The sequence below is a fragment of the Loxodonta africana genome, chromosome 21, assembly GCF_030014295.1.
Source record: "Loxodonta africana isolate mLoxAfr1 chromosome 21, mLoxAfr1.hap2, whole genome shotgun sequence".
Lineage (NCBI taxonomy): Eukaryota > Metazoa > Chordata > Mammalia > Proboscidea > Elephantidae > Loxodonta > Loxodonta africana.
The window spans coordinates 47,796,086-47,818,492 of NC_087362.1; the positions used below are offsets into that span (position 1 = coordinate 47,796,086).

General features: G+C 47.3%; 1 protein-coding gene across 3 annotated transcripts in view; it reads right to left on the reverse strand.

The window, feature by feature from the left end:
• Positions 1–9,137: 9,137 nt before the first annotated feature.
• Positions 9,138–22,407, reverse strand: part of WWP2 (WW domain containing E3 ubiquitin protein ligase 2) — a 167,245-nt gene continuing 153,975 nt past the window's right edge. For all 3 annotated transcript variants that reach the window (XM_064273835.1, XM_064273834.1, XM_023556622.2), the window contains 13 exons: positions 21,805–21,886; positions 21,178–21,306; positions 20,508–20,583; positions 20,118–20,189; positions 19,823–19,911; positions 17,615–17,774; positions 15,991–16,124; positions 15,514–15,654; positions 14,163–14,283; positions 13,699–13,803; positions 11,884–11,980; positions 11,604–11,676; positions 9,138–11,076 (listed from right to left, as the gene is read on the reverse strand). In XM_064273835.1, coding sequence (XP_064129905.1) covers positions 10,977–11,076; positions 11,604–11,676; positions 11,884–11,980; positions 13,699–13,803; positions 14,163–14,283; positions 15,514–15,654; positions 15,991–16,124; positions 17,615–17,774; positions 19,823–19,911; positions 20,118–20,189; positions 20,508–20,583; positions 21,178–21,306; positions 21,805–21,886 — 1,379 coding nt within the window. In that variant the 3' untranslated portion in view covers positions 9,138–10,976. The remainder of the gene's footprint in view (positions 11,077–11,603; positions 11,677–11,883; positions 11,981–13,698; positions 13,804–14,162; positions 14,284–15,513; positions 15,655–15,990; positions 16,125–17,614; positions 17,775–19,822; positions 19,912–20,117; positions 20,190–20,507; positions 20,584–21,177; positions 21,307–21,804; positions 21,887–22,407) is intronic.

Sequence of the window (22,407 nt, forward strand, 5' to 3'; positions counted from 1 at the left end):
CAGTAGAGCTACTAATGAAGTCTTGCTTATACAAATAGCAGGTGACTTGACTGCAAAACCCATACCCCCCTTCTAAAATAAAGGCTTGCATTTGTATAGCCTGGCAGTCTCAAGATGAGATTTCTAAACTACTTTGTTTTAAAAAACACTGGAAAAAGTCTGATTCCATGTCTGAATCTTGTCTCCATAGTTGTAACATTATTACCTCTGTTTTCATTTCCAAAAGCTCTCAAAATAACGTTAACAGAATTCAGGCTGCTGCTGCTGCTGCTACAACTTACAGAGTAACTTTTTTCCTTACTGGTTCCCTGTTTAAAAACAAACATCTGAAATATCCCTGAACTTTTTTATACAGGATGAAACAACCAATTGCCGTGGAGTCGATTCGGGCTTATTGCGACCCCATGTGTGTCACAGTAGAACTGTGCTCCACAGGGTTTTCAATGACTAATTTTTCAGAAGTACATTGCCAGGCCTTTCTTCTGAGGTGCCTTTCAGTAGACTCAAATCTCCATCCTTTCGGTTAGCAGCTGAGCACATGACTGGCACTCAGGGAACGTATAGTTATCTTTAAACAAAGGATGGGAACTATCGAAGTGGAACAACAGTTTTGGGCCAACTAATTAGCTATTAATAAATGCTCCTTAATTTCTGCTCAGACCATCAGTTACTGAAGAGACAAAAGGGAAGTGCAACCTGTATTGAAGGCCTATTATGTTACTTTTCCAATGCAAAATAAACCTTTTAAGAAAGAACTGGGAACCCCAGGATTTTACTCCCGTATCTGGAGGACTCTCCAGCTATGAGAACTTAACCATGCATAATTATTTTCACTTCAAATAAATTATTTAACACAGGTCATTATAACAGAATGAAACATCCCATTCACCAGAAAGTTATGAACAGGCCTTTTCTTTCACCATTTTTCTATAAAAATATCTACAAAACAAGTAAGACTCCAAAAGTAGTGGGGGTGGAGGGAAAAGAAAAGAGAAAGTCGAGAGCTAATCTGTTTCCAGGGCCTAAACGAAGATGGTGCATGACCAGGCAACGTTTTGTTCTGTTATCCCTAGGCAGCTAATGACAGATCAAGAAATATTTCTCTCTGGAGCCATTCTGCTTCTGAGCACTAGATGGCACCATTGACTGCGCTAATCTCGTGGCAAGACAAATGCTTGGTCGCTAGTTCAGGAAAGAATTAGGAACCTCTCTCCCAAAGTTCCTTCCCACTACCACTGCTTTGGGCTGCAAAATTCTAGGCAAAATTTTAAGGAATTTGGTGTGGGAGGGGGGTTGAAAAAAGACTGGGTCAAGCTGCCACACCTCCATCCTCGCTACTGCCTGGACAAGGTTTTTTCTGCCCTTCAGACAGCTCATGCTTTGATTTTCCTCAGTGCCGGTAGTACTCCTGGTTTTCTTTAAAGACCATAGTCAGTAAGTATGCTAGTAAACGTGTAACAACCGGCTCTCAAAAAAGGAGTAGGGAGCTGATTTGTTGTTGCTGTCGTTAGGTGATCATCGAGTCAGTTCCAACTCACAGCGACAACAGAACGAACTCATAGTACAACAGAATGAAACACTGCGAGGATTCGCACCGTCCTCACAATCACTGCTATGCTTGAGACCATCCTCGCAGTCAGTGTCAATCCATCTTGTTGAGGGTCTTCCTCTCTTTCACTGACTCTCTACCAAGTATGATCTTCTCCAGGGACTGGGCCCTCCTGATAAACATGTCCAAAGTACATCAGATGAAGTCTTGCCATCCTCACTTCTAAGGAGCATTCTGGCTCTACTTCTTCCAAGACAAATTTGTTCATTCTTCTGGCAGTCCATGTTATATTCAATATTCTTCATCAACACCATAATTCAAAGGCATCAATTCTTCAGTCTTCCTTATCCACTGTCCAGCTTTTGTATGCATACGAGGTGGCTGAAAATACCATGGCTTGGGTTAGACACACCTTAGTCCTTGTAATGGATTGAATTGTGTCCCCCAAAAATATGTGTCAACCTGGCTAGGCCATGATTCCCAGTACTGTGTGATTGTCCAGCATTTTGTCATCTGATGTGATTTTCCAGTATGTTGTAAATCCTACCTCTATAATGTTCATGAGGCAGGATTATAGGCAGCTATGTCAATGAGGGAAACTCTGGTGGCATAGTGATTAAGAGCTACGGCTGCTAACCAAAAGGTCGGCAGTTTGAATCCAGCAGGCGCTCCTTGGAAACTCTATGGGGCAGTTATACTCTGTCCTATAGGGTTGCTATGAGTCCGAATTGACTCAACAGCAACAGAAGAAAAAAAAAATGTTAATCAGGCAGGACTCAGTCTACAAGATTAGGTTGTGTCTTAAGTCAATCTCTTTTGAAATATAAAAGAGAAACAGGCAGAGAGACTCAGGTGGACTTCATACCACCAAGAAAGCAGTGCAAGGAGAAAAGCGTATCCTTTGGACCTGGGGTCCCTGTGCTGAGGAGCTCCTGGTTCAGGGCAGGACTGATGAAAAGGATCTTCTTCCAGAGCCAAAAGAGAGCCTTCCCCTGGAGCTGATGCCCTGAATTTGGACTTCTAGCCTACTAGGCTATGAGAGAACAGACTTCTGTTTGTTGAAGTTATCCACTTGTATTTCTGTTACAGCAGCACTAGATAACTAAGACAGTCCTCAAAGCGGTATCTTTGCATTTTAACACTTTAAAAAGATCTTTTGCAGCAGATCTGCCTAATGCAATATGTCATTTGATTTCTTGACTGTTGCTTTTATGGGTGTTGATTGTGGATCCAAATAAAATGAAATCCTTGACAACTTAAATCTCTCCATTTATCATGATGTTGTTTATTGGTTCACCTGTGAGGATTTTTGTTTTCTTTATATTGAGTGTAATCCATGCTGACAGCTGTAGTATTTGATTTTCATCAGTGTTTGAAGTCCTCTTCACTTTCAGCAAGCAAGGCTGTGTCATCTGCATATCAAAGGTTGTTAATGAGTCTTCTTCCAATCCTGATACCCCATTCTTCTTCATATAGTCCAGCTCCTTGGATTATTTGCTCAGCATACAGACCCTGACTCACACCTTTCCTTATTCTAAACCACACAGTATCTCCTAGTTCTGCTCCAACGACTGCCTTTTGTTCTGCGTACAGGTTCCTTATGAGTGCAACTAAGTGTTCTGGAATTACCATTCCTTCACAATGTTATTCATAATTTATGACTCACATAGTCAACTGCCTTTGCATAGTCAATAAAACACAGATAAACATCTTTCTGGTATTCTCTGCTTTCAGCCAAGATCCATCTGACATGAGCAATGATATCCTTCATTCCATGTCCTCTTCTGACTCCAGCTTGAATTTCTGGCAGTCCCCTGTCAATGTACTGTCACAACCACTTTAGAATGATCTTCAGGAAAATTTTACTTGCATGTTATATTAATGACATTGTTCAATAATTTCCATATTGTTGGGTCACCTTTCTTTGGAATGGACACAAATATGGGTCTCTTTCAGTCGGCTGACCAGCTAGCTGTCTTCCAAATTTCTTGCCATAGACAAGTGAGTACCTCGAGCACTGTAACTGTTTGCTGAAACATTTCATTTGTAGCCTTTGCCAATTTCCCTGGTGTAAATACTCCCACCATAGCTGATACCAAGTTACCAACATGAGTTGGGATGAGATGCACATTAGGACATTATATAGTATTTCCACCAAACATATAAAACAGACAAAAACAACCTCAAGAGCACACATGATAGTAAAATAATTAGGATGTGATATGTTTTGAGTACTAATTACATTTTTAAGTTTATATAATTTAATTTTTAACGACGGCTGTGTTTAGCCTCCAGCTCACAAAATTCCTAAAAACTTAACAACTGGCTTTTGTAAACGCATACAACACTGCTCCGAGTCGAGCAGTGAGTGCCTCCAGCGCCCCTGCATTCCTCCAGCCCTATTTCAGTAACCACTGCCCTCCTGTTTCCAAAGCCCCAGAAACACCGAAGCACAGCCCATGAGAGTCACTTTCATTTTTAACTTGTTTCTGTTCAAGAAAACTTTGCAAGACTTGGATTCACTAAAACCAGGCCTCTTCAAATAGTAGCAAACATTTGTAGGTTGCAAATCTTTGTAAAATGCCTGGGGAACTTTCCAGAAGAGGGTGCTGACTGGCTGAGCAACTCATTTCCATTTTTGAAGACCCCAATTGACCATACTACAACAGCTATTCGAAGTATGGGCCCAGCTACATCAGAATCAGCTGTGATACTAAACATTTAGTCCTGCCCTACCCCTGACCTAGAAAATCATGCTTGGTAGAGGGTCAGCAAAAAAGAGGAAGACCTTCAATGAGATGGACTGACACGGTGGCTACAACCATGGATTCAAGCATAACAATTGTGAGGATGGCACAGGACTGGGCAGTGTTTTGTTCTGTTGTACCTAGCGTGGCTATGAGTTGGAACCAACTCGACAGCACCTCACAACAACAACCCCTGACCTGCTGAATTAGAAACGCTGGGAATCTGTTTCTAAAACGCTTCATAAGTGGTTCACACGGAAGTGAGGACCACCAATCTTGGCTGACTAGCAAAAACGCAATTCTGACAGGCGTTTATCTTTTCTCCCTCCCAAAACCCCATTACACTGATAGTGAATGAGTATAAAAGATCTTCTGTTTTGCCGTAACCATTTGGCCCAATTTGAGAAGTAGTATCTGACATCCTTAGATTTCATGGGGAGAACTATAGGGAAATGAACTAAGATAATAACTTTGGGCGCCGTGATGGTTAGTTTTATGTGTCAGCTCGGCTAGCCTAGCGTACGCAGTTATTTAATCTAGTTATTTAATCTATTTAATCTAAACAGTAATCTAGATGTTGCTATGATGGTATTGTGTAAATGTGGCTAACATCTACAATCACTTGACTTTAAAGGAGAGTATCCTAGGTAAGATGGGTGGACCTTATCCAATCAGTCAAAGGCCTTAAGAGCAAAAGCTGGTTTCCCAGAGAAGAAATTCTGTCTCGAGACTGCAGTGTCACCGCCTGCTGGGTTTCCAGCCTGCTGGCCTACTCTAAGGATTTCAGAATTTTCCAGCCCCAACAGCCATCTGTCAGTGGAGACTTGCACGTTGCTATGATGCTGCACAAGTTTAAGCAGAGCTTCTAGACTAAGACAGAATGGTAAGAAAAGCCTGGTGGTCTACTTCTGAAAAATCAACAAATGAAAACCCTGCGGATCGCAACAGTCTGAGCTTCCACAGATTATGGGGACGGTGCGAGACCAGGCAGCGTTTCCTTCTGCTGTGCATGGGGTGGCCATGAGTCGGGGGCCAACTCTATGGTAACTAATAACAACAGCCATATGAGGCAACTCCTTAATGTGTGTGTGTGTGTGTGCATGTTGTGCATGTGTGTGTGTGTACTGCATTGGGTAAACCTGCTGCAAAAGGCTTCCTTAAAGTTTTAAAGAGCAAAGATGTCACCTTGATGACTAAGGTATACTTGACCCAAGCCATGGTCTTTTTCAATTGCCTCATATGCATGTGAAAGCTGGATAATGACAAGCAAAGACAGAAAAAGAATCGATGCGTTCAAACTGTGGTGGTGGCGGCAAAGAATACCGAATATACCGTGGACTGCCAGAAACACAACCAAATCGGTCTCAGAAGAAATACAAACAGAACGCTCCTTTGAAGTGAAGATGGTGAGACTTAGGCTTGTTTACTTTGGAGATGTCATCAGGAAAGACCAGTTGCTAGAAAAGGACATCCTGCTTGGTAGAGGCCAGTGAAAGTCAGGGAAATCCTCAACGAGATGAACTGACACAACAGTCACAACAATGGACCCACACACTGTGAAGATGGCACAGGCCTGGGCACCGTTTCGTTCTGTTACACGTGAGGTCATCAGGAGTCAGAGCCAACACAACACAACAGCATATGTGTGTGAGCGTATGGATATAGGTACCTGTGTAAACCCAAAACAGCAAACTCACTGCCATCGAGTCGATTCTCATTCATAGCTACCCTACAGGACAGAGTAGAACTATCCCATATGGTTTCCAAGGAGTGGCTGATGGATTTGAACTGTGATCTTTTGCTTAGCAGCCTGAGCTCTTAACCACTGCACCACCAGGGCACCATGTATATGTATTAAAAAAAAAAAAAAAACCATTGCCATCGAGTCAATTCAGACTCATAGTGACCCTATAGGACAGAACAGAAGTACCCCATAGAGTTTCCAAGGAGTGCCTGGTGGATTCAAACTGCCGACATTTTGGTTAGCAGTCATAGCTCTTAACCACTACGCCACCAGGGTTTCCATATGTATGTATACACAAACACTAATATATATACAAGAACCAGGAATGCCTGTTCTTCCTAAGCATTCCTTATGGAAGCACATAGATCTTTAGTGTAAGTTTTTCTGGAAAGGCAATGTGAACCCCAATATAGAAAGGCAGTGGTGTAGCAAGAGCTGAGCTTTCCAGGTCTGACGAGGTTCTACTTTGTGTGAAGAGTCTTTGTGGCACCGGTGAGTCCCATATAGGGGCTCTGACGGCCAAAAGTACTCCTATTTGCTCCTCACTTCCAAAACAATTTTGTATCTTTGGCTTTTTATATGAGGAACTTATTATATGAGTGTCAGGTGTCGGGGGACTCTTCCTGATTATTAAATTTTACTTAAACCACTTCAGGGTAAGGGGGAGAAAGAAGCATATAATAAAATAGTAATTTTATTACTAAATAAAAGGCAACTGGAAACCCTAGGAGGAAAGAGCTGTGCAAGAAAAAATTGTATTATACTATTTAGCTCTGGGAAGCCCTGGTGTCTCAGTGGTTAAGAGCTTGCCCCCTGTCATGGACTGAATTATGTCCCCCAAAAAATGTGTGCATCAATTTGGCTGGGCCATGATTCCCTGTACTGTGTGGTTGTCCTCCACTTTGTGATTGTAATTTTATGTTAAAGAGGATTAGGGTGAGATTATAACACTACCCTTACCCAGGTCACATCCCTGATCCAAAGTAAAAGGAGTTTCCCTGGGGTGTGGCCTGCACCACCTTTTATCTCTCAAGAGATAAAAAGGAAAGGGAAGCAAGCAGAGAGATGGGGACCTCATACCACCAAGAAAGCTGTGTCAGGAGCAGAGCACATCCATTGGACCTGAGGTTCCTGCACTGAGATGCTCCCAGACCAACCGAAGACTAACGAGAAGGACCTTCCTCTCAAGCTGACAGAGAGAGAAAGCCTTCCCCTAAAGCTGACACCCTGAATTTGGACTTGTAACCCACTAGACTGTGAGAGAATAAATTTCTTTGTTAATGCCATCCACTTGTGGTATTTTTGTTGTAGCATCACTAGATGACTAAGACACCCCCTAACCAAAAGGTCAGCAGTTCAAATGCACCAGCCGCTCCTTGGAAACCCTTTGGGGCAGTTCTACGCTGTTCTGTAGAGTCACTATGAGTTGGAATCGATTGGACAGCAATAGGTTTGGTTTTGGTATTTGGCTCTGGAGTAAACAAAATTTATATAATTATAATGTAAACATTTTTGTTGCTTTTCAGCTTTAGGAATAAACCTTTTTAAAAAGATACAGAAGATTTCATTATGGTTACAGAACAAAATGTAGATGTTAAAAATAAACAACTATGATCGTGGAAAAGTGAAAGAGCAGGTATCTGTCCAAAGTTAAGAGATGGAAAAGGGAAAGGAGAGCAGGAAAAACAGGTGGGAGAGCTTAAAGATTCATTTTACAAGTGGAACAGCACGAGATACCAGCCATAGCTGAACAAACAAGAATCTTTTAGAAGGGCAATTTGGTAGAACCTGTTGGGATTTTTTAAGAGTATCTGGAAAGATTCAAAAGAAACTGGCAACAATAGTTGCCTCCAGGAGGCAATCAGAGTGACTAAGGGACAAAAAAGTGAGGGAGGCCTTTCACTGTAGACCCTTTGTATCTTTGAATTTTAGAAACTTTTTAAATTTTTAAAATAAAAATAAAGGGGCATAATTAGTGATCCAGGACGCCCTAGTGAAAGAGCAGCGCTCAATGCACAAGCCCTGCCCATGGTGTCACGGAAGTTCACAGCCATGAGCAAACGGTGGACACAGCTGAAATGCCTGTGAGTACGAGACAGATGTACAATAGAACCGCCATAATACAAAACACTGTGCGGTAGTTAGGGAATGAAGTAGATCTATACGGATGAACATGGAAAGTATCTCTAATATCTCACTTAATGAAACAAGCCAGTTGTTCAACATGGTATATAAAAAAAGTGTACGTATATACAATTGTAGATGCACACAAAATTGTCTGGGAAGGCCACAGCAAACTGTGAACAGTGGTTACTTCTAGGGATATGAGTGGGGAGAACAATCTTCACTTGAGCACGTCTTATTTGAATTTAAGGAGTATGTATCACATGTGGGCTTTTTTCAATAATTTTTTTTCAAAGCATAGCATTCCCCTGTCAAATGAAAAACACTTTTGGGTGGGGAGTGAATTCAGCTGAAAACCTCCAGGGAGGGAGCCCTCTCTGAACAGCTCTGCCTCCTGTGGGTAAAGGCACAATCAGAGCAACGGTTCATCCATGACAGTCACTTCCATGTCAAATGCATCAAACTACAGCATCATGGTCATCTGTCCCATCTTTAAACCCTCAACTGTCAAAAAAAAGTGAGAGGCAAGCCCCTGTGTGACCAGGAGCTCAAAACAAGGGAGTCCTATCACCTTGGAAGTTGTGACACCGTAGTAAATGTTTCCTGAATGTAATGCTGCCCAGAATACCGTCCCCAGGAGCTGTTTTCTGAAGCCCACATGATCTGTAGCCACAGCTATTCACATTCTGCTCCCCACAGCACCTATGCAAAGAAACCCCGGCCTAGCCAGGGGAGGCAGAGGGCTCTGAAAAGGTAAAGAGAGGCAGCTGACCGAGGGATGAAGCCAGCGATTCCTGGACAAGGTTTCGGCCACCTACCCCAACTCTGCGGTGGTCTTGGTTAGTGATGTATACTCCCCCCCTCAAAACTAGCAAGTCATGGAACTTCGGCCTCTGCCAGGGCCTAAAGGGTCTAGTGGGGCCCAGAGGCCTGGGAGGGCAGTAACTTTGTAGACATCCACACCAACACCACCCACGGCTGCTGATTGTTTATTGCACAAGAAACTGGCAATACTGAGGCGAGGGGGCAGGCATTACAAAACAATCTGGTGACCAACCCAGTGCGACCGAAGGGCACTCCATACAAACACTGCAGTTATATACACATATGTACACAAACACACACACTCTCTGAACACCCATGAGCCTGCTGCATTCAAATCTTGCACAGCAGCTCCCACCCCAACCTACCCAATGTAGCACCCTGTGTGCTAAGATGCTGTAATGAATCGCAGCAAACAACTGAGAGGAAGAAAGGCTGAGCTGCAGGGAGCTGGGTCACTCAGCTCAGCACACAAGCACAAGCGGGCACGTGGTTCACCCTTCATGGGCCCAGGGAGAGGATGAGGATCTGGGAAAGTGAGCCAATGCTCAGCAGGTTTCCACGACCAGTCCGAGAGCCTATTGCAGGGACCTGGGACAATCAAGCACTGGGACCCTGGGGGCCTGGCCAGGGGATGCCACAACCATCACTATGCCAGCATCCCAGTGGAGTATGTTGTCCTTCAAGATTTCAGTGAATGCCAGGATGCCCATATCAGAGGCTGGTGGGAGCTCCAGAAATCAGACCAGACCTTTTGCAGCAACTCTGAGCCCTTCAGCTGCTTTTCAAAGACATCATTTCCTGCATGCAGATAAAGGCTCAACTCTACACAGACGAACACACCTGAGGCTGGCTGCAACACACTTCACTCTGAACAGGGGACTGATGAGCCTGCTGGGAGCCCCAGGGGCTGGCGGCAAGGAACTCCACAGGTCCATCTGCCCAGGCACTTGGGCTGCCTGGGTGGCTTTATCTAGTGAAGGGAATTCTATCTCTGTTACAGGGGCAAGGTTGGGGTGGTGCTTCGGACACTGACCCTTTTCCTCTCTGTCAGGGAATAGGCCACTGTGACACTGAGCCACCGGGCCAGGCCTGCCTGAGCTCGCAGAACTGATGGTGGCTTCCAGAGAGGAGTAGCTATTTGGACCAATAAGGAGTAGCTCTTGGACCAACAGGGCTGGATGGGTCCCTCAAGGTCCCAGCAACACCTGGTGCACCAGCTCCTGACAGAAAGTGACAGCAGCATACCAAAACAAAACATAAAGCAACCCTACACATAAAATGCTTCAAGTTTATATATAAAAGGAAGAAGAACGTCTGAGGGAATTGACTGTCTCCCCCACCATGAGACCTACGCAGCTTGTGCAACCTTATTTGCTACGAAAGAGTGGACTGGCCCCCTCTGGTGGAGAGAGGGGCCTCGCTGCTAAACCTGTGTGGCTGGAGCCCTGCAAGGGAGGGAAACCAAGACCCAGAGGTCATGAGACCTTCATTTCATGCAGATCTCTGGAAAGTTCTATTTCAAACAAAACCTTCTTTACTGGCAAAGAATGTTGGCTTCCCCAGTCCAGAACAGCTACCCCAAGAGCCTGATTTCCTTCTCATGCAACCACCCTGTGAGACAGGGCTCCTGCTGCAGCCCACCTGTGCTTGCATACACACTCACACCTAGGGCTTGTTTCCGGGAGACGGCGGGGGAGCTTTGCAGAGAGGGTCAGCCCTCCAGACTTTGCAAATGGGTGACAGGGCCAAAGGTGACTAGTGGGCTTTATTCTAGACTGCCACCAGTGGGTGGGTGGGGTTGGCAAGCAGGGCCTCTTGGGGTCAGGCTCTGCTGCCACCAACATGATGACAGTGTGGTCCCCGCCCAGGATTACCATCCTGCAGAGGCCTCCCAAGGGCTGCATGGCCAGTGGCCTCTCAGGCAGGGAGGACTCGTGACTACATGTGTGCTGGGGGCGGGGGGGGAGCAGGAGGGAGGCGGCCTCAGTTACTCCTGTCCAAAGCCCTCCGTCTCCTCAATAGCGTACAGCAGCTTCTCTCTGAGCTGTTCGTAGCTCTTGTATGGTGGGAGGTCCAGACGGTTGAAACTGTGGAGAGAGCAGAGTGGTACATTCAGTATAGGGGAGGTCAGGGCTCTAACTGCCCAGCCCCTACCTGGCAGCAGGAGAGCATCAAAATCATTCACCTTGACTCTGGCTGGACACTGACTCAATCAAAAGGGCCAGCTGGCTAGCCAGATGTGGGGCAGGGCCCTGGGGGTTAAGTCATGCCAGCCTTAACACTTTAGGTTCCTGGACCATGGAGGAGGAGGGGTTTGGGGAGGGGACAAGACAGCTGGGGAGATGGGGGGAAGCTCTTGGTTCACTGGAATAGAAGTAGATCAATATTTAATACCTGATGGTGCTTAACTGGTATGACAACGCCCAGAAAACCAAACGCTTAAGGCAGAGACACCCTGGCACATCACAGCTCCTCTGCAAGCCCAGCACCCCAGAGCCACACAACCAGTTCCCAGAGTTGAGGCCCCGTGGCTGTCCCGCCCACTGGACTGTCCCTGGAGCTCATCTAGACTCTAAGGTTCCCAGCCCCCTCCCACTAAAACCAGCATGCTCACCAGGTGTGGCTTCTGGGCAGCCAGGTCTCCTTGCCAACCTTGTCAACGCAAAACTTCTGTGGTCCATTGCTACCTGTTACTCAAAGAAACACGCACCATATGTCAACCAGCAGGACGCTCTGACTCCACCCACAGGCTCAGCATGGGCTGAGTGTAGCACAGACCTTCCCCCACCAGCCTATTCTGGGGCCAGGAAGGTGCAGTAGCGCGCACCTTCTCTTCGAACTGTCCTTATCCCCACCCCTACCCCAGGGTACCAGCAGGGTGAGGGGAAGCGTACCAATAAGTTCAGCAAATCCCCCAACAGGCAGGCGGCAAGTTCCAGTAACAAACTGCAGTAACCGGATTCTTTTCTCATTGTCCATCTCCTTCACCACCTGCAACTCAGCAAGTCATGCCCTAGTCAGGGGCCGCCCAAGCCCAGCTGCTCGGCCCTGACATGTAACCCTCCGAAATGGGCACCGCAGCTGGAGACAGTGGTGCCTGTCCTGTGCCCACACAGCAGCCAGGGCCTCTCCCACCGGTGCTGAGAACACAAAGCCCAGGCTGGACGGGTGGTGACAGCTACCAACCAAGAAACTCCAAATTTGCTTCCTCTAAGATGTTTTGTTTATAGGACAGTCACACCCACCCACAGGACAGCTCTTTATCTCAGGGACACCTGGGGCCAGGTATTCTCTTCCCATCTACATTCTGCTTTTAAAAATACTAAGAGCAACTGCTTAATGGGCTGTTGTTGTCAGCTGCTGTTGAGTCACCCCCTGACTCGTGGGGATACCATACACTGCAGAACGAAGCACCGCCCAGTTCTGTGCCAGTCCTATGATTGGTTGCGGATCAGACTGTTGTGATCCATAGGGTTTTCACTGGCTGATTTTCAGACATAGATCTCTAGGTCCTTCTTCCTAGTTTGTCTTCATGTGGAAACAAACTCTGCTGAAACCTGTTCAGCATCATAGCAACACCCAAGCCTCCACTGTCAGATGGGTGATGGCTACATAAGGTGTGTTGGCCAGGAATCGAACCAGATCTCCCACACGAGAAGCAAGAATTCTACCAATGAACCACCAACACTCCCACTTAATGGGAAGGGGGTTTCTTTCCAGGGGAGATGAAAATGTTCTGGGACTAGGGAGTGGTGACGGTTGTACAACATCATGAATATAACTAAAAGCCACTGAACTGCACACCTTAAAACACTTAACATAGTGAATTTTATGTTATGTGAATTTCACCTCAACAAAACAATACGAATGTATACTAAGGATTTCTATGCTATGTTTATTCTTTTTCATGTGCGCTATACTTCACAACAACAAAACTCATACACATAAAGAAATCAGTTCACTATATCCAGGATACTGAGCTCATTCGGTTTTTCTGGAGCGAAGCACATGCTTTCCCGTCCCATCTAGGAGGCAATCACATGACTGACAGGAGCATTACTTCTTGTTTTATAGGTTCAAACACCCCACTTCACCCTACCCCCTGCTGTACACCAGGTGGTTAAAGCTGGCCTAGGGCCGACCACTGATGGCCTCCTGTCAAATGGCTGGCCACAATCCAGCTGCAACATCTCCATCTTTTCTAAGGTTGGTTAAGAGCTTGGCTGCTAACCAAAAGTTCAGCAGTTTGAATCCACCAGCCACTCCTTGGAAACTCTATGGGGCAGTTCTACTCTGTCCTACGCAGTCGCCATGAGTTGGAATCGACTCTGTGGAAATGGATTTCAGGTTTGCAAGTTAGATGGTGCCCTGGTGACACTTGGCTTCTAACCAAAAGGTAGGTGGCTCAAATCCACCAGCCACGCCACAGGAGAAAGATGTGGCAGTCTCTTCCATTAAGATTTACAGCCTTGGAAACCCTATAGGGCAGTTCTACTCTGCCCTATAGGGCCACTATGAGTCAGAATCAACTCAATGGCAATGGGTTTTTTGCAAGTTGGGGGAGGCAAAGAGAGTATCAGAGATGAGGGAGGTGATAGAAAAACGAGGTTCCTTGAGCCTGAGGTCTCATTTCCTTTGACCACTGCTCTAAAACGTCACTGCTGAGACCCTTGCCCCTGACCCCAGCAGAAACTGGTCCCAACACCCACCTGCCAGAACCACTGCATCTGCTTGCTGTTCTTGGTGTAGTGCCGGTAGATGGTGTTCTTCTGCCAGTCACTCATGTCTATCTCCTGCATGCCACACAGCATCAGCTATAGAGGGGAAGGTGTGTCAGTGACTCCAGTGCCAGCCGTCCCCCCATCAAGGAGCGCCTCAGCCTGCTGGCCCAGAACACCTAATCACACACCACCCCCCGCCCCACTAGCAAGTGAACTAGCCCCAAACATTTCTCACTATTTTTGCTGAAAGTTGTAATAATATGGATAAGACAAGTCTCTGCTTTCTTGAACATTGACTCTTGAGGACCCAAATCCAAACTATTTGCCCTGCTGCCTTCTGTCCTGATCAAGGCGGGTAGTTGGTAAGCTTCTCTGGGTATACAGTGAGGATATCAAAGACCAGGTTTACCCAGGAGAAAGGGCTCAGAGCCTCAACCACCTTGGACACTCACCTCCAGCTCTTTCTCATCAAAGTAGCGCAACCATTCCAGGGGGGCCACCTCATTGAAGCCATCCAAGAAGGCTTTGGTCTGCTCTTCCACACCTCGGGTGAAACGCCAGTCAGTCAGCAGCCTAAAACCAAAGACCGGCTGTCAGTCAGTGGAGCCCAAGACTCACTGCTCAGGCACAGCTCACTGTCTGCCTGGGTGGCAGTTGTTACAGAGGCAATGAATTAGCACAGAGTCAATTTCTGGTATACCCAGACCCAGAGGTACAACCTTTAAAGCCTCACAGTAATCAACAGATCAATGGATAAGCATAATGCGGTGTATACACACAATGGAATACCATTCAGCCATAAAGAGAAATAAGGTGCTGATGCATGCCATAATATGGATGAATGTTGAAAACATCATACTGAGAGAAATAAGTCAGTCACCAAAGGATAAATATTTTAAGGTCTCACTCACATGAAGTAAGCAAATATACAGAAACCACCAAAGATTATTAGTAGTTACCAGAGGTTGGGAAGGAAGGGATAAGGGGGAGTTTTTGCATAGGGGAAACTGAGTTTATGTTAATGGTGGCGAAATGACTTGGAAAAGGATAGTGAGAATGGTTGCACAACTTGAAGAATGTAATCAATGTTAATGAATTGTACATACAGAAACTGTTGAGTTGGCATATGTTTTATTATGTATATTTTCATAATAAAGTTTTTAAAATACATAAATAAAAAAACCTCCCAGTAGCCTGGATATACTTGAGTCTTTGAAATCACTATCTGCACCATCTCCACACCCACCATCACGGACTGAGCTTCAGAGACACATGGAAGTGTGGAGATTAAAAGGCTGGACTAAAAGACCTGAAGGATGCGCATGAGAGAATCTGCATGCAAACATACATACGATAATGAATTTAAACACATGAGATAATGAATTTAAGCACACAGGACACAGAAATCTTTTCAGCTTAGTTAGCAAAAAGAAGATAGGGGCATCTAAGTTGTATGCCTCTTCAGAAAAATTCAACTGATGATCTTGAAGTCCGCCACGTGGGAACAATAGTTGAAACAAAGCAACCAGCAGCTAGTGACAAATCGCTGTGGGCTCTGGCTCCCCCAGCACTAGCCATCAAGTGACTGGCCGTCAACATCAAGGCAGATGCAAAAACAGGAGGTGCTTGCTACCTACCCCTGGTGAGCTATGAGCCACATGTAGGGAACTGGCTGAAGAGGGTTCCCCAGACATTAAGAGCAGGAAATCCTTTCTCTATGAACCACTACGTCTCTGCTGCCCCTTCTCACAGTGCTCCCCACACCTGCCCCCAATACTGTGCTCCCCAGCACTTGAGACTTACATGATATACTCTTCCTTGTTCTCCTCTGTGACTCGGATGCTCTCACCCCCTTCTTTCAATTCATGGGTTGTCACCTTGCCCAGGATCTCCATGTCCTGGATGAAGTACAGCTCTAGGCCACATTCTTCTAGGTTGTTTTCTCTGGGGACAAGAGAGACCAAGAGGGTCAATTTCTATCTTAGAAAGGTCTTCCCTAAATCCTGTTCCATCACGCACTTTTTGCGCCCATGAAACACCCAAGAGCTCACAGGTGGCCTAGAATCCTGAACAATGGCACAGGACATCTTCCTGATGCAAGGAGAGAATTCCAGAGCTTCCCCACAGGGGGATCTAGAAGCTGCTCATCTACACAAGCACTTATCAAGGCTAGATAAGAGCTTAGAGAGCCACTCTGGCAGAGAAATGAAAGGCCATCGGTATCTACTACCCAACCAGAGACCTCCCTCTTCCAGCTGCTGGGCATGGGAAGACACTCACTTGATCCAGATGATAGAGTTGTAGAATTCAGGATCGATGGACTCCAGGTCTTTCAGGGTTGGTCTCTTGTTGAGCATTCGCTTATAGAAAGGAAGGGTGAAGCCGGTGTCAATGAATTTTCCATGGTACAGAGCCTGAGAAGGAAGAGACATGGCAAAGAATTTTGGCCTTCCCAGGAAATCATCCAAGGCAGGCTCTTGAATGCTCTGAATCAAGCCCTGCTACTGTGACCTGCCTTCCTTCCCTGACAGGACCAGAGCATCTGGCTACTTCAGGGGCCTGTAGGGTAAGTCTGGGAAATAAGCAATACTCTTTTTCCTGACTTGGACCTTGAACGAACTCATCCCATCATCCAAACAAAAGGACTCATCAGAGCCCTCCTGCTCAGAAGGCCATTCTCAGCCACTGCCTGCCCAACAAGCCTCCAGGCTGTGCCCCTGGTTGAGTGGAGAGCTGCCCTGTGCTCACAGAGGACACGTATTCAGAACAGCTCCAGGTGGCAGCCCTGACTCACTGGCTCTCAGAACTGGACGCAGAGGCAGCCAAAAATAATGCAGACACCATAGACAGCGAGAGCTGGCGAGCCAGTGGTGAGTAATAGTCTAGGGTTTTACTGGTTTGTCCTATTGGCTGCCGGGTAGGGCGGGTCTCTGGACCTGGGAAGAATGTGCCCACTTCCTGAGCCCAGCACCTTGGCCAAGAACTTCCAGACGACGGGAAGAGACATATTTAGTCATGGGCTCTTGGGGCCCTCAGGTCCTCCTGAAGGGGGAGCAGGGCTGAGCCATCAGGAAGTCAGGAAGAAGCAAAGGAAAGTTAGCACTGAAGCAGTTCAAACTACCAAATATGGCAGCTGGACTGTGAAGGCACCATGGACTCACCCTTCTCCATCCTGATTCTCCACACTTACAAGGTACTCCACACTGATGCACATGACATGACCCTCCTTTCCATATGCACATGGTCTCCCTATTTCTAGGTAAATACAGATAACACAATTTCCCACTCCACCACACACCCACCTTCTGATGGATGCGTCTTATACCCTGCACCAACTGGTCTACTAGGGCTCTGTTCTAACCTAATGTTGTTTCCAAATCCCCTTCTGGAAGGCCTTAGTGTCTCAATGAGACATTCCCAGACACACCCACCCATAGGCTGATGAAATACGGTGGCACTCCCCAGACAGACAGCAGGTGTGTTGTTAGTTTCACTCGGCCCCATCACCCAATGCCCTAAACAGGATACACATTTAATGGCATGTAAAGTCCTGTGAGCCAGGGACCCTTGGCGTTGCCTTGACAAGTCCTACACAAATCAAAACACAAAGCCCCTCTCAACACCCCTGGGGTGGCCCCTGACGAAACTCAGGTTTCTCCAGAAGTCTTTCTAGCCTTCTGTACTTTTACGTTAGGAGTTCTCTGAGGATAAGGTGAGCGTGAGTTTGAGAAGGTGGTTGCTTGTGGCAGCGCTGCCTGCTTGGTGCACAGGGCCTGGCTTCCTCAACTGCTGCCCTTCCTGGAGGTCTCAGAAGAAGTATGGATTCCCCTGGCACCCCTATACTTTGCCAAGGGAGAGAAAAGGAAGGAAGTGCTGGGACTGGGAGGACGCGCAGCCCTCTTACCATGGCAATGAATCTGCCAATGAAGCGGAAGTAGGTGAGGTGGTCGGGGTTGATGGAGGAGGCAGGGTTGATCTGCAGACAGTAATTGTTCTTCCCGGCATATTCAAATAAACAATACATGGGGTTGAGGACCTCGTGGGACAGGAGGAAGAACCACTCTCTGTGAGGGAAGAGAGAAAAAACAGGGATAATGGACCTCTCCTGGTATACCTGCACAGGAGCTTTGACTCTCCTCTGCCTCTGTTTCTCAGGTAGCCCCAACTGGATCAGCAGCTGGGCTAATCGGTATTAACAGGTGGTCAGTGAGCAGGGTGGAGTCAGACCCAGGGTGAACCAGAATGACAACAGCACATGATGACGATGCTCAGGGAAACCTGTGTGTGTGTCATTCCCAGGTGGTGCAGTCCAAGACTTTATATCACAATGTCCAGACCTTCTAATGGCAAAGCAGCTCCTTGTACCCCGGGCTGCCATGCACAGTTGTGTAAGCTGTGTACTGCACAAGGGCCTGACATAGAAGTATCATAGATTGGCACATTTATTACAACAATTTTTCTGCAACTGATAGTCAAGCTATCTTCTTCTGATAAAATCAGGATATCACGATCACTTTCCAACAAACAGCAATGTCCTTGAGGAAGAGTGCAAAAGTGCTAAACCTAAATTTCGCAAAGGTGCTGTATGAATAACAGCCACGCTGCTTCCTCTGTGCCTGAGTAGGCAGTACGATATGAACACACAAAACCACTTTCCTAACTCTGATCTATGATAACTCTGTACTACTCCCTGCTGCTTGTAGATGATAGACCTCTCTCCCACCAGTTATACTCCAGATGGTTACTCCCCTCGCACACCCAAGGCCCTTGCACTTGCCCTCCCGTCGCCCCAGGCCCCAGCACTGTACCCCTTCCCATACTTTCACACATGCATCTGAACCAACACCCATGCCTTAGCAGCTGTGTGCAACCATGGTACAAGCCTCATGGCTTAAGCTAAACCAGCAGGGAGACATCCCAAGGGGGCCAGTCCCTGCTGCTGGGCTGTCTGTGGCTGGGCAGACGAGGAGTCCTTCGATGCAGAGGGTGCCCCGGTATCCTGTCCGTGGTTCTACCCTGTGGTAGAACAGCATGACGTAACCTACCATAGGGTAAAACCACTGGCAGGACACAGAGAGAGAGACACACACAGAGGGCGGGAGCCACACCAGAAGCCCACCAAGCAGAGCCTGGAGAGAAGGTCACCACGGAAAAAAAGAACAATCAATCCATGTGGGCAACGCAACCAGCAGACAGAGAACCAGAGCCAGTCAACCCAACACCAAGCAAGAAGACATCCCCACACCATGAGAAGTCAGCGGGCTAATAGTCACCACCGGCCCTTCTGCCCCACCATCCAAGGCAGCATTTCTCCAGAGTCTGTTCACTCTTTCAGGTGGACTGAGGTGAGGGCAAAACAATGCTTTGGGGCTCTTTTTATAGTTCTGTTAGTGGTTTTAATTTTATTTACCCTGTACACATGACATGCAGCCTAGTATTGATCAAGGCCTTGAAATTTTCACACAGGTTATACATGCCAGGTATACGCTGAACCACTCTAGCTTCGTGTGCCTGGCTGCCTCAAGAAAAACCCAGGGTCGATTTTATGGGACAGCCATGAAGCACTGATATCCAGCCACTGCATCCTGTCCAGCTGTACTGGTTAATGAAGTATAGAGATGATTACACATTGGGTGATAAAAGAGCCTTGGAGCCCTGGGAGCACAGTGGTTAAGAGCTTGGCTGCTAACCAAAAGGTCTGCAGTTCGAATCCACCAGCCACTCCTTAGAAACCCTATGGGGCAGTTCTACTCTGTCCTATAGGGTCACTATGAGTCAGAATCCACTCGACGGCATTGGATTTGGTTTTTTTTTTTTTCCCAAGAGCCTTTGTCCCAAGCCCCTTCCTCAGGGATCCTCAGTGCCCCCATGATCCAGTAACTAAAGGGTTAATGCCTAGCCCAGCAGGGGACCAGGGCTCTGCTCAAGCACTCATTCTGACTGTCCATACAGACTGTTAAGTATTTTGGATGCCATGCCTACTCTTGAGGGTACGGGGGCAACAGGAGAGCTTTGGAATGAACCTGAGCAAGGAGGAGCAGCTTTCTGGCCATGGGCCCCACAGATAGGAGCAGAAGGGGCACCACGACCCTCCGAGGGCACGTGAGCTCACCTGGCAATGCCTCCGTAGTCCAGGCCCTCCTCACCGCGCATGATGATATAGAGCCGGCGGCGCAGGTCGTAGGGTTTCATGTTCATGATCTGGGGAGACAGTCTCATGAGCAGCCTGCCACCCTCCCTTCCACAGCAGGCTGGGAGCAGGGGTTGGGAAGGGACAGGGGACTACAGGGTCTCCAGCAGACACCAGTCACCAAGGCCCAGGACTTGGAAACTCTACAGTGTGAGTTTAACAGGTCACGTGACAGAAAATGGGGTAGTGGAAGGAGGGCTTTTTATTTCTCTCTCACCTGTTGGAAAGAATCCTCAAAAAGAGTCTGCCTGGAAACGCTGATCTTCACATGGCTGGGTAGAGCATTTGACTGAAAAGAAAAGAAAAAAAAAACTCAAAGCAGGGCCTCAAGTGGTAATACTCAATCTAGACTACTGTCTGTATAAAGTGCATCGCCACAGTCTACAGAGGGAAAGCTTAGTCCCCCAGAAACAGAAGCTAACTTCCTTGAGCCCTGTCTTCTATTAAAATAGACTGAGACGTCCTCAGACAAGAGCTCAGGGTCAGATTAGTGACTTGCCTTCACCTAAGCCTCAGACACCCCAGTTCCTGCTGCGGGGCTGCCAAATCATGCTGAAATCACTCAATAACTCTACCTGCCTCAGGAGGTCCCAGAACAAGAACTCACATGGCAGAGAAAGCGGAACTGGTGATACTTCCACCGAAAACTTCGGTCATAGGCGCCTGGGGAACCTTGCTTCGTCCTGGGAAGAGCAAAAATGTTCTGGAATCCATGTGATTTCTCAAAAACTAGTGATTTATTTTTGTTAGCCCTAAGGAAAGCTGATGCTGTGTTAACGTAAAGACGAGTAAAATAAGGCTTCAAAAAGAGGAAGTGATTGCCATTAAGACCCTCTGCAGATTTGAAGACTAGAAATTTGAAAGCTAGAAATAAATCCAGACCTCTTGCTTTTAGAGAAATACCACTGGTATTACTCTGAATAAACAGGGTCGCCTCTTCCTCCACAACCCCATTACTGTGACCTCAAATTTGGCCACGAGAGGGTGGTAAAAAGCTGTACACGCCACACACACACATGCACGCACGCACACGTGAAGCCTGCCTCCTTGAGCCCACTGGCAGAATTAGCTGTGCTGATAGATATCAAGGAAACCCTGATGGCGTAGTGGTTAAGTGCCCCAGCTGCTAACCAAAGAGTCAGCAGTTTGAATCTGCCAGGCACTCCTTGGAAACTCTATGGGGCAGTTCTACTCTGTCCTATAGGGTCATTATGAGTCAGAATCGACTTGACGACACTGGTTAATAGACATCAACGTCGTCCATGGAAAGTCCTTACCCAGATTCAAACCCCGGGCGAGGATCCTTAAAGGTGGTGGTGCGAGTATTGTGGTCCACAAAATATCGTACCCCCTCACTGGTGTATTTCATCTCCCACCCTGGGGGCAGAGCTGGCTCCTGGATCATCCTGGAAACACAGGAAGAGATGTGTTAAGGATGGAGAGGTGAGGTCCTCAGTACCCTGCACACTTTCTGCTTTCGCCCATGCTCTGCAGGGCCCATGTACCTGGCATGACTCAAGTCGTGAGGACATTTCTGCAGCAGAGAGGTCTCTTATGATCCCAAGGCCAAAGAACCAGCCCTAGTAGATGGCACTGGCCTGCATGGCCATCAGCAGTGCTGAGACACCAAGTGTCCCAGACTACTTCTCAAGGGTAACAGGGCCCTCAACCTTTTTGGGATCAAATGATGGGCAGCCTGAACAATTAGTACAGAGGCTAGCAGGCCACCCTTCATCCACCAGGGACGTCAATTTAAGGAGAACTTTCAAGCTCTCCTTAGGCCCATACTACATTGTGAGGATCTCGGGGCACTTGTGCGTGCATGAAGACCCCGAAACATGGGCCCCATAAGATAAACGCAGTCTAAGGCCACTCCTGGCCCTCCCCGCAGCCCAAGTCCTCACCCCTGAGTCCGAGGGTCCTCCCACTGGGTAGTGCGGGTGTTATGGTTCACGTAATACACCCGTCCATTGTCCTGCCTCTTCTCTGCCAGGGGAGGAGAAAGAAAAGAGAACAATCAGACTGAACCATCTGCAGCACGTGTCTTTTTCCCTCCAGCTTCCGCCTCCTGGGTGCTGGGTCTGAATTTCTGCTTCTGACCCAATCTGTTAGAGAAGTTTGACCAGTAAAAGGCTGACTCACTCACATCTGTCACCGGGAAAAAGAACAAAGAGAATCTTTCCCTGTTGGGGGTGGGAGTGGGGTTGGTATATGAATTTTCAAGTCAAGAACAAGTATTGTCTTTGGTTGCTTTGTTGGTTGGAGGGAGGGGGTGGTGTGGCAACACAGAGGGGGAGCAGCCAGGCTGAAACCAGGGAAGTAATTGTATCCAGCTGTGTGCAAACTGGAAGCACAGCCAGCCTCCCTCTGTCCCAGCCCCCACTCCCATTACCCCCCCACCCCAGGCTGTCATGGCTCATCTCAGGACCTGCCACCACTCCATCCACTAGATACAGCACACCCAGGTGCCTCTGTCCCATAAAGCAGGGTCATTAGGCTTTACAGCT